The sequence below is a fragment of the Grampus griseus genome (genome assembly GCF_964374135.1).
Source record: "Grampus griseus genome assembly, chromosome: 18".
In the NCBI taxonomy this organism is placed as follows: Eukaryota; Metazoa; Chordata; class Mammalia; order Artiodactyla; family Delphinidae; genus Grampus; species Grampus griseus.
In genome coordinates, this window is record NC_139012.1 from 79,712,365 (window position 1) to 79,724,642 (window position 12,278).

The following is a 12,278-nucleotide window of genomic DNA, read 5'->3' on the forward strand; positions in this document are numbered from 1 at the left end:
TATTTTATTCTTTTTGTTGCAGTGGTAAATGGGAGTGTTTCCTTAATTTCTCTTTCAGATTTTTCATTATTAGTGTATAAGAATGGAAGAGATTTCTGTGCATTAATTTTGTATCCTGCTACTTTACCAAATTCGTTGATAAGCTCTAGTAGTTTTTTGGTAGCATGTTTAGGATTCTCTATGTATAGTATCATGTCATCTGCAAACAGTGACAGCTTTACTTCTTTTCCGATTTCGATTCTTTTTATTTCTTTTTCTTCTCTGATCGCTGTGGCTAAAACTTCCAAAACTATGTTGAATAATAGTGGTGAGAGTGGACAACCTTGTCTTGCTCCTGCTCAGTGGCTCCCAGAAGCAGGCTTAAATTAAGCCCCTTTAGAATACTGTATGGCAGGCCATTGCAGGTGTGTGCCCAGGCAGGAGCATCTATGATGCTAAAGAGCTAGCAGTGGCCAATCACATTAAAACTTTGGGCGCTTATACTATTCATGAGTTTACCTCCAACAGGTCTGTCCATCCAACCGAAGTAGATGGGAATTCCATTGGAGAAGGGGCAATCAATTTGTTTAATTTTGTCCAGAGAAATACAGGAATCTAGCATATGTACTGGGAAGTGGAACCAAAACCCCATGTTCAGTTACAAATTAGACAACAAGTGCTAAGTTTCATCGGGTTCAAACAGCTGTGGGTAAAAAGGACTGACTAAAGATTCTAAGGAATATTCATCACCTCCATTCAGCAGAATGGTATTAGCTTCTTTTCCACAAGATTGTGGAATGGACATTGACACTGGGGGACTGTAATAGGAAAGAACCTTCTGTATTCTATTACAAGTGAATCACTAAAGGGATGTTGCCTGTAAGCTTAAGTTATACACAACGGCCCATCTCTGGGCACCCTGCCTGCCAGGTGATGAGCATTAAGCTAAAATACCTTTGTTTAGCTCACAAACCTCCTGACCAGGCTCACCTGTGAATGACTGACTGCAGGGAGGAAGAAATTAACTCATCCCCTCCAGAGGCTCATGGGAACCAGGAGATGTTTGACTTTACTGCTCTTTGAGTATAAAAGGAGCCTGAATTCTAACTCAGGCAAGATGGTTCTTTAGGGGCACAAGCTCACCATCTTCTCTGTCTGCTGGCTTTCCGAATACAGTCGTTAGTCCTTGTCCCAAGTACTGCTCTCTCGGATTATTGGCCTCTCCTGCGGCGCAAGCAATACAAGCTTGGACTTGGTAACAGTAGTTTGTTTCTTACACTGTACCGGTTGTTGGAAATAGCACTTCATTTGATTTCTTTAAATATTTATTTAAACAGACACAAAGCCTGGGTGTGTACACAATGGTAACTTGCAGTGTCTGCATCTGCAATGGCAATTAAGAAAACGGTTTTCGAGTTTTGCACTTTAGTGTTCAAAACAGAACTAGGTTTATTTTAATAAAAAATAAACAAAATAAAATTAGGCTTTATTACCTAATGGGCAAAGAGCCAACTACGCATTAGGCAGAAAAGACGAGCGATAGCTACTTTAGGAGTGACTTCATCACAAGGTTACTTTTGACTCATCAGAGAGTGTGGCCGACTGTCCTTTTTTCGTTTACTTGGTCACTCGTGGCAAAGAAGACAAAAACAAAAAACAAAAGACACGCGGAACTAGACAGACGCCCCCACCCCAACCGCGAGGGCGCCAGCCGAAGTTTTGAAAGGCAGGGGAGGGGCTCGGTCTGTCCCGGAAGTTCTCTCCGGGAACTGTTTCCCCCCGCCTCTCCGCCCGCCACCACCACCCCTTGCCCCCCGCTCCCGGGCGGAAGACGCCGGGCCGTGAGCGCCTAGTAACGTGGAACGCTGGGTCGCCGGGAGTGGTAGTTTGCGTGAGTCCGGCTGCGTGCTCTCGCAAGCGCAGAGGGGCAGGTAGGAACTACATTTCCCAGGAGCCCTCGGGCCTGGGCGGAGCCGGGCTGGCCGCGGAGGCTGTGGCGGGTGGTTTGTAAGGGTAGCGGCGGCGGCGACGACGGCTCGGGCGCTGGCGTGAGTGGACTGAGAGGCCGGGGTCGAGGAGCGGGACTTCGTGGCGGGGGTGGGGTGGGGTGGGGGTAGGGAGGACCGGAGGAGCTGGTGTGTTCGTCGCCGTGCGTCCACGAGGGACGGCGGGGCGCGCGGGGAGCGGCGCCGGGCGGCGAGGGGAGCTCTGGGTCAGTGTCGGGCCTGCTAGCGGTGTTCCGCAGCGGCTTCTCGCGGACTCCCGCCGCTTGTGGTCTCGGCTGCACTCTGAGCTGCTGCGCGGAGGCGCGGGGCCGCAGCTGCGCGAGGAGCGCGTCGGTGCGTCACCTTCCTGCTGGTCTGGGCCGGTCTCCCTGCCGGCAGGTGCGGTCTTGCAAAGCTTCGGGTTTGAAAGCTTTGCTGTGGGTTGGTGGCTTTCAAGGACGTGTACTTTGGGAGACCGGTAAGTCACCTTTCTAAGCGACCAGTTACTTCTCAAGGCCTGAGGGAGGCTTTGAATTGTTTGCGTCTACCTTTTCCTCCTCGCGAGGTAGAGAATTTATTCCCCCCGGCCCGCTGCTTTAAATAATGTTTACGTGGTAGTCTTTGGAGGTTTCAAGGCTGTCCGTTCGTTTCAAACAGATTTTGATATCAGGAAGATCTGAGTCCACCTCCTAATAATCCATTCTGGGCATTTTGCTGTATATGCTCCCTTTACCAAGGCCTTAGCATCAATACTAAGTAACAGGTTAAGGTGGAATTGTATTTCTGTGCGTCATGCCGACAGTAAATATACCTCTAGGATCATAGTGATGAAGCTGAAATGAAGCAGGGGAGGTTTCTTTTTTACGTGGGCGAGATATGTGTTACCGAAAGTGAGTTCCGGATGCTCCTGCGCAAAAGCCAGTGAAGAGGCAAGGCTGGTGGAAAGGAAAGTTTGCTTTCTTTTGGGTGCCGGGAGCGGGGAGGGCGACTCCTGTCCAAAGGCCGACACCCCTCCCCTGCCCTCCGCGGCCACAGTCGACAGTCGTGGGTCAAGAGCTGTTATAGGCGGCGGGAGGAGCCCACGTGGAAGCAACGCAGGCAGCTCGGAGAGGCGTCTTGAAGCTGGTCATGCGGTGCTCTGGCCAGCGTCATCTTGACTGTTTTAAGTAGTTAACCTTAGGTTCCAAAGTCGGTTTGTTCCCATTTTCTTGAGGCCAGTTTTTAGAATCGCGGCAGCGTATGTCATGGCTACAGTTAATGTAGTTCACTTCTCCCACCTGATGGGGGTTTCATTATCTACAAGACAGCCCACCGGAGAGGGTCCCGATATTAGCTACAGCCCTTGAGAAGGAGCTAAAGTGCCTTGCCTTTGCTTAATGACTAAACTGTTATTGTTTTGTCCTGTTTGACTGCTTTTCTTTGCTTCTGCATTTTCTTACTTCTCTGGTTAAACTTATTCTTTGGTTTTTCCACAGACAAAAAGGCAGGCTGAGGACATGGGGGGCAGGGACCATAGGGTCCTGCTCTGTTTTACATGCAGACGTCTGAGTGCTGCATCACATCGGTGCTTGCGCTTGCCAGTCTAGTAGGGAACTTTGCTAGTTTTTTTTGTTTTAATTAGAGTATAGTTAATTTACAATGTTGTGTTTCAAGTGTATAGCAAAGTGATTCAATTATACATACATACATATTCTTTTTCAGGTTGTTTTCCTTTATAGGTTATTACAAGATATTGAGTAGAGTTCCCTGTGCTGTACAGCAGATCCTTGTTGTTTACCTGTTTTATGTTTAGTAGCGTGTGTCTGTTAATCCTAAACTTCTGATTTATGCCTCCCACCCCCACCCCCTGCCAATCTACTTTGGTAACTGTAAGTGTTTTCTGTGTCTGTTTCTGTTTTGTAAATGAGTTCATTTGTATCTTTTTTTTTTTTAGATTCCACATATAAGTTATATCATATGATACGTGTCTTTCTCTGTCTGACTTCACTTAATGTGGTCATCTCTAGGTCCATCCATGTTGCCGCAAATGGCAATTTTCCATTATTTTTTATGGCTCCTACTCCATTGTATATATGTACCACATCTTCCTTATTCATCTGTCAGTGGACATTTAGGTTGTGTCCATGTCTTGGCTACTGTAAATTGTGCTGCTATGAACATTGGGGTGCATGTATCTTCTAGAATTAGGGTTTTCTGTGGATATATGACCAAGAGTGGGATTGCTGGATCATATGATAGTTCTGTTAGTTTTTTAAGGAGCTTCCTTACTGTTCTACATAGTGGCTGCACTAACTTACATTCCCACCAACAGTGTAGGAGTGTTCCCTTTTCACACCTTCTTCAGCATTCATTATTTGTAGACTTTTTAGTGATGCCATTCTGACTGGTGTGAGGTGATACCTCATTGTGGTTTTTATTTGCATTTCCCTGATGATTACTGATGTTAAGCATCTTTTCATTTGCCCATCTGTATGTCTTCTTTGGAGAAACGTCTATTTAGGTCTTCTGCTCATGTGTTGATTGGGTTGTTTGTTTTCTTGATGTTGAGCTGTATGATCTGTTTTTATATTTTGGAAATTAATATCTTGTTGGTCGCTTCGTTTGTAAATATTTTCTCCCATTCTGCAGGTTGTCTTTTTGTTTTGCTTATGGTTTCCTTTGCTGTGCAAAAGCTTTTAAGTTTTATTAGGTCCCATTTTGTTTTTTTGTTTCGATTTTATTTTCATTACTCAGGAGACGGATTGAAAAAATATTGCTACAATTTATGTCAAAGAGTGTTTTGCCTGTGTTTTACTCCAGGAGTTTTGTAGTATCCTGTCTTACATTTAGGTCTTTAAACCATTTTGAATTTATTTTTGTATATGGCCTTACAGAATGTTCTAATCTCATTCTTTTACATGTAGCCGTCCAGTTTTCCCAGCGCCACTTATTGAAGAGACTGTCTTCTCTCTATTGTGTATTCTTGCCTCCTTTGTCATAGATTAATTGACCATAAGTGTGTGGGTTTATTTCTGGGCTTTCTATCCTGTTCCATTGATCTGTATGTCTGTTTTTGTGCCAGTGCCATACTGTCTTGATTACTGTAGCTTTGTAATATAGTCTGAAATCAGGGAGTGTGATTTCTCCAGTTCTGTTGTTTTTTTCTCAATATTCTTTTGGCTATTCGGGGTTTTTTGTGCTTCCATACAAATTAAAATTTTTTGCTCTAGTTCTGTGAAAAATGCCATTGGTAATTTGATAGGGATTGCATCGAATCTGTAGATTGCCTTGGGTAGTATGGTCATTTTAACAATATTGATTATTTCAATCCAAGAACACAGTATATCTTTGCATCTTTTTGTGTTGTCTTCATTTTCTTTCATCAGTGTTTTATAGTTTTTGGAGTACAGGTCTTTTGCCTCCTTAGGTAGGTTTATTCATAAGTATTTCATTTTTTTATGTGATGGCAAGTGGGGTTGTTTCCTTAATTTCTCCTTCTGACATTTCATTGTAAGTGTATAGAGATGCAACAGATTTCTGTGTATTAATTTTGTGTTCAGCAAATTTACTGAATTCATTGATGAGCTCTAGTAGTTTTCTGGTAGTATCTTTACGATTTTCTGTGTATAGCATCATGTCATTTGCAAACAGTGACAGTTTTACTTCTTTTCCTATTTGGATTCCTTTTCTTTTTCTTCTCTGATTGCTGTGGTTATGACTTCCAAAACCATGTTGAATAAAAGTGGTGAGAGTGGGCATCCTTTTCTTGTTCCTGATCTTAGAAAAAATGCTTTTCACTATTGAGTATGATGTTAGCTATGGGTTTGTTATATATGGCCTTTGTTATGTTGAGGGATGTTCCCTTTATGCCCATTTCCTAAGAGTTTTTATCATAAATGAATGTTGAATTTTATCAAAAGTTTTTTTCCGCATCTACTGAGATGATCATAATGTTTTTATTCTTCAATTTGTTAATGTGTTGTATCACATTAATTGATTTGCAGATATTGAAAAATCCTTGCATCTCTGGGATAAATCCCACTTGATCATGGTGTATGATCCTTTTAATGTATTGTTGGAGTTGGTTTGCTAGAATTTTGTTGAGAATTTTTGCATCTGTGTTCATCAGTGATACTGACCTGTGATTTTCTTTTTTTTGTGATGTCTTTGTCTGGTTTTGGTATCTGGGTGATGGTGGCACATTTAAATAGAATGAGTTCAGACGTGTTCCTCCCTCTGCAATTTTTTGGAATAGTTTGAGAACAGTAGGCGTTAACTCTTCTCTCAGTGTTTGGTAGAATTAACCCGTAAAGTCATCTGGTTCTGGACTCTAGCTTGTTGGGAGTTTTTTAGTTACCCATTCAGTTTCAGTACTGGTAATTGGTCTGTTCATATTTTCTTTTTCTTTCTTTTTTTTTTTTTACATCTTTATTGGAGTATAATTGCTTTACAATGGTGTGCTAGTTTCTGCTTTATAACAAAGTGAATCAGTTATACATATACATATGTTCCCATATCTCTTCCCTCTTGCATCTCCCTCCCTCCCACCCTCTCTATCCCACCCCTCTAGGTGGTCACAAAGCACCGAGCTGATCTCCCTGTGCTATGCGGCTGCTTTCCACTAGCTATTTTACGTTTCGTAGTGTACATATGTCTATGCCACTCTCTCGCTATGTCACAGCTTACCCTTTCCCTCCCCATATCCTCAAGTCCATTCTCTAGTAGGTCTGTGTCTTTATTCCTGTCTTACCCCTAAGTTGTTCATGACATTTTTTTTTTCTTAAATTCCATATATATGTGTTTATATTTTCTACTTCTTCCCGGCTCAGTCTTGGGAGATTATTGTACCTTTCTAAGAATCTGTCCATTTCTTCTAGGTTGTCCATTTTATTGGCATATAGTTGCTCATAATAGTCTCATATGATCTTTTGTATTTCTGTAGTGTTGGTTGTAACTTCTCTTTCATTTTTTTTCTTTTTAAGGAACGTAATGCAATCTTTTGAAATTTTTTAAAAATAAATTTATTTATTTATTTATTTTTGGCTGCATTGTGTCTCCACTGCTGTACCTGGGCTTTCTCTAGTTGTGGCAAGTGGGGGCTACTCTTAATTGTGCACGGGCTTCTCATTGCACTGGCTTCTCTTGTTGCGGAGCACGGGCTCTAGGTGCACAGGTTTCGATAGTTGTGGCACATGGACTCAGTAGTTGTGGCTCGCAGTCCCAGTAGTTGTGGCGCACTGGCCTAGTTGCTCCGTGGCATGTGGGATCCTCCCGGACCAGGGCTTGAACCCGTGTCCCCTGCACTGGCAGTCAGACTCTTACCCACTGCGCCACCAGGGAAGTCCCTCATTTCTGATTTTATCGATTTGGGCCCTCTCCCTCTTTTTCTTGATGAGTCTGGCCAGTGGTTTATCAATTTTGTTTATCCTTTCAGGGAACCAGCTTTTAGTTTCATTGATCTTTTCTGTTGTTTTTAAAAACCTTTTCTGGTTTTTGATGTTACAGAATGACCTTGTAGCTTGTCTTTGTTCTAAATTTGGATTTCATAAGTTTCCTGACGAGGTTGTTTAAATTCAGTCAGGGTTACTTGGTTGATTCTGATGAAGAGTTTTGCCTTTTTACATAGGTTTCCAACTCAGAAATAGTTAGAATTAGTTTGCTTACCACACATGGGCCCAGCCTTTCCAAGGCATGTGGGCTCCTCCCGGACCGGGGCATGAACCCGCGTCCCCTACATCGGCAGGCGGACTCTCAACCACTGCGCCACCAGGGAAGCCCTCGTGTCAGACTTTGATTCAACTTTTCTCATCCATGTCGTTGCCTATAGCAACTGCCTATAGCAGTAGGTTTTTTTTTTTAAATGCCGTAGTAGCTGTGGTTGTCAACGTGTGATATCAGTGAGAAAACAAATCACGCTGCCATTTGTTTTGTTTTGTTTTGTTTTATCCCCAGTTTTCTCCATTTCAGTTAATGGCAACTCTGTTCTTCGAGTTGTTTAGCCAGAGAATTTTCAGGAATGAAGGAGAGGATCCCAGGACACTCTGTAGGTTGTGGTAGACAATAAAGGAATAGTAGGTTATATAGTCTGATAATACGAGGTTCAAAATTGGGGATTTTGATGGTAGAGGAAGGGAGAATAATCCAGGTCTAAAAAAGAACAATAAAGAAGGTACGTATTCCAAGGGTATGGGCTCCATAGGAGGAGGTTTTCTCAGGAAGGTGAGAGAAGAGGTTAAGAATAATAGATTTTGCTTGTGACGCACAGTGAGTGTTTGGCATTGGGATGCTTGGGACACGGAGACAGGATAAGCACATGCGTGGAGATTAGCGTGGCATGGATGAAGGGCGCTGACATAAATAGATTCCCAAACATAAAGACGTGAACCCTGGAGGAGTCAAGGTGGATAGTGGTGATGGGCTGTAGGAACTGGTGGTTTTCGGGAGGAATGGGGCATTGGTGGGGGCTTCCTGCAGATGGGAGTTATGAAGTCTGGGTGACTGGGTCTTATTCTGCCCCTCATAGCTGCACCACATGCACTTCTTCCACCGGGTCCTTAGCTTTTCCTCTAAGTGAGGCCTTTCTGTGCACCCTGTCTAAACTTGCAGTCTCCTACCCCCACATGGCTTTTGTGTGTATTTTCCCCACTAGACTCTGAGTTATTAACTGCTGTCTACCCAGTGCCTACAGCAGTACTGGGCACAGAGTAAGAACACAGTAAATGTTAGTTGCTTATCTGTTGCACTAGTCACAGAGTTACACTAGGAATTTGGTTGTTTTAGAGTATGATTCATACAGCATAGCTGTCCCGTGCTATGAACCAATGAAATTTTTATTGTTGAACATTGAATGAACACAAACAATACTTTATAAAACTGAATTGTTTTCAACAATATAACCTTAGTTCTGATTTAATTTTAACTTACTTTTAGCAAACATTTATCAAGTTTCTTCTATCTCCCAGGGACGGATGGTGCTAGACAGTGGTGAATATACAGATACCTTCAAGGAACTCACAGCTTGGTAGATTATGAACACAGAAGCGAAATACCACTAATAATGAGATGACGCCAAAGCAGTGATGTCAGAGACCTCTAGGGATGCAGATGAGAGACTGCCTGCTGGGCAAGGGGTTATAAGAGAGAAGAGGAGGAACGGACAGCAGCAGACAGTGCCAGGTGAAGCCATGGGGTGGTGGTGACTTCTGTTCTGGGACTAGGGAGAACAGGGTTCCCCGTATTGGGCAAAGAAGCAGTACTGGACTAGGGCCAGACGCATGCACGTGGTTAAAGTGGATATTGATAGTGGCCTATTTTTCCTTTGGTAATCAAATAACTTAGAAGATGCTTTAGCTCCCTTAGTTTTTGGTCAACTGATTGAGCACTTGTGTAAATTCATCAGTAACTGATTAAATCAGAAGGGAACTTTGAGTTTTGATCCCCTCAATTTGGGTATTTTAAAGACGTTTTAAAAATATGTAACTTACTGCCCAATTGCTTTGCTAGTTAAAGTGTTTCCTGTAAGAAATATTCAGTAGGTTTTTGTGCTGGGTTAGGTTTGGGTTGAATAACTTTAACTAATAATTTTTGTTGGCTGTCTTGTTTCTACAGGTGTTGGAAATTAACAGCTCTTCTAGCTTTTACATTATTTAAATACAGTAGTGTCATTGGACTAAAATGTTCCTGATGTCAGCCTCTTCAGAGTTAAACAGTGGGCAGAACTTCTTAACCCAGTGGATGACCAGTCCTTCTCGGGCTGGGGTCATATTAAATCGTGGATTTCCTATTTTGGAAGCAGAGGAAGAGAAGCGAGTAAATGTGAACATTTCTACCAGCTTTCCTATTAACCCCACAGATTTTTCAAATAGCTTCAGCTTTATAAGTGAAGAAGATTCACTTCATGAAGAACAGAAGTTGGAGCCCAACAGCCCTTACAAGTTACAATCAGATAAATCTGAAACACAGAGAGTCTTTCCTTTGACTAAAGAGGGAACCCAAATAGTGGCATGTCAGCATGCTCCTGGACACTGGGAAGATAACAAAAATGACTTTATTTCAGATCCTGTGAGTGAATTCAAAGAAGTGGCTTATAAAGACCCACTTTTTAAAAAGCTTGAACAGGTAAAACGGGATTTGACTTAATATGTATCTGTGTTATTGCACAGTTATTGCAGGTACGACGAAAGGTCACCTGTTCCAGGTCTTTTTGTTTCTTCCCCTGTACTGTGAAAGCCTCATAATACCATATTTTGCCTTTTGTTTGATATGAAACATTAAAGCATATTTAATATGTAAGATATAAATATAGCACTTACGGTAACATCTTTAGGTTTCTCCCTCATTTTGTAAAAACTAAATTGGAAATGGTTGACCAAATATTAGGGAAGAAAAGTTGATTATAAATGTACTGATACCTATCCTGTTTTAAGAGTCAAAGGATTCATGTGACTTGTTCTGTTTCTTAGTTGAGGGTTTAGTTTTGGTGGCAGATTTAGTTACTTAGAGATCCCTCTTTTTTTTTTTTAATTTTTAGAACTTTAAAATTTTTATTTATTTATTTGGCTCTGCCAGGTCTTAGTTGCGGCATGCAGGGTCTTTAGTTGCAGCCTGTGGGATCTAGTTCCCTGACCAGGGATTGAACCCGGGCCCCCTGCATTGGGAGCACGGGGTCTTAACCGCTGGACCACAAGGGATGTCCCTAGAGAGCCCTCTTTGAAACTCTTTATTAGAGAAGATATGAGAAGGGAGACGGGAGGGATTAAGATAAATGTAAGGGGCAAAGGTCCATAAAGAAATATTAAGTTAGTTTAATCAAGTTAATTTTATGTTTAAAAAGCTGAAAGAAGTACAACAGAAGAAGCAGGAACAACTGAAGAGGCAACAGTTAGAGCAACTGCAAAGACTCATGGCGGAACAGGAGAAGCTGCTCACCATGGTGTCTGGGCAGCATACACTCCCAGGTATTATGTGCTTACGTAAGACCTTTGCTTAGTACAGCGATGGACAGTTACCTACACTTCCTGTCTTTCATTGTTTGACGGGTCATTTCTACTATTTCTCTATCATGTGTTGCAAACTCCAATTTCTTAAGAAGCCAAGCAGACAACTATGGAATGGTGGTGGTGTAATATAATTGGGATGAGGGATCTGTGCCATTCTGGAGCATGTGTGCCCTGCTTAAAGGCATTCATATTTATTTATAAAATAAAATTTTAAAAAGACCCAGCAGAATGAAAGATCCAGAGCTGAATTTGGCCTAGGGCTACTGGTTTACAACCCCTGCCTGATGAATGAAAAACTGCTCAGGGTCGTAAAGATGCGGATGTGTAGAAGCCATGCTGCTCAGCTAAAGAGCCGCACCAGAAACATCTTCTGTGATAGTAGAGGACAGTTTTTCTGTTGTATACCAGGTCAGTTAATAGAAAGCATGATGTGCTTATCAGTGGGGGGAAAGCAGTGGAAATGTGATCCGGAGCAGTAGCTTTGAAAGTTTTTTGACCGTGCCGCATAGTAACAAAACCATCTTAAATGATGACTCATAATTTCAAAGAAATTTCATGAATCAGTTCTTATTGGTGTGCCTGGCAGGTAACAAGGATATTTTGTTTATTCTATTGTATGTCATTAAAAAAAAATGCCATTCATGATCTGTTGTGTCTGCTGATAAAATGGATTATGTCCCACAGTTTGCAAAACAGCGGTCTGGAGCAGTGTGTTTGCTTCTTGGGCTACCTTTTAAGAGACATGCTTTACTGATTCAGTAAAATGCTTGTTCTCTTCAGAGGTTGCGCTGGACATTGAGAATACAAAGAAGAAAAGATTGGCAAATGAATGTGCAGAGTGTGGCTGGATGGTACTCGGGGAGTGGGGGAGTGCTGGTGATGAGAACTGTAGCAGATGAAGAGTGGTTTAGGGCATTTGGATGTTTATCTTAGAGAACATGGGGAACGTGGTATGTATCTTGAAATAATTGAGTGCCTTTATGGAATACATAAAAATAATAATCAAAATCATTTACAATAGCCTGTGATAGTTCTTAAGGTAGAAATAGCACTATGGTAGAGCAATAGGGAAGCAGATGTCAAACTTATTAATATAAGAACTACCTCCATGGAGTTATGAAACAATTGCTTTAGGGCCATTTTCACATTTTTTGGTTTCAGGACCCTGTAACACTCTTGAATTATTGAGGATCCCAAAAAGCTTGTGTTATATGGGCTATAGCTATTGATATTTACTGTGTTAGAAATTAAAACTTAGAAATTTAAAAACTAATTCATTTAAAATAATAACCAATTACATGCTATAAATAACTTTTTTTTTTTTTTTTTGGCTGCG

General features: G+C 41.9%; 1 protein-coding gene across 1 annotated transcript in view; it reads left to right on the forward strand.

Annotated features, from left to right (window-relative positions):
• Positions 1–9,026: 9,026 nt before the first annotated feature.
• Positions 9,027–12,278, forward strand: part of CPAP (centrosome assembly and centriole elongation protein) — a 46,471-nt gene continuing 43,219 nt past the window's right edge. Inside the window, exons 1-3 of the mRNA XM_082675752.1 lie at positions 9,027–9,119; positions 9,552–10,061; positions 10,777–10,900. Of these exons, the coding sequence (XP_082531878.1) occupies positions 9,618–10,061; positions 10,777–10,900 (568 nt within the window). The 5' untranslated portion in view covers positions 9,027–9,119; positions 9,552–9,617. The remainder of the gene's footprint in view (positions 9,120–9,551; positions 10,062–10,776; positions 10,901–12,278) is intronic.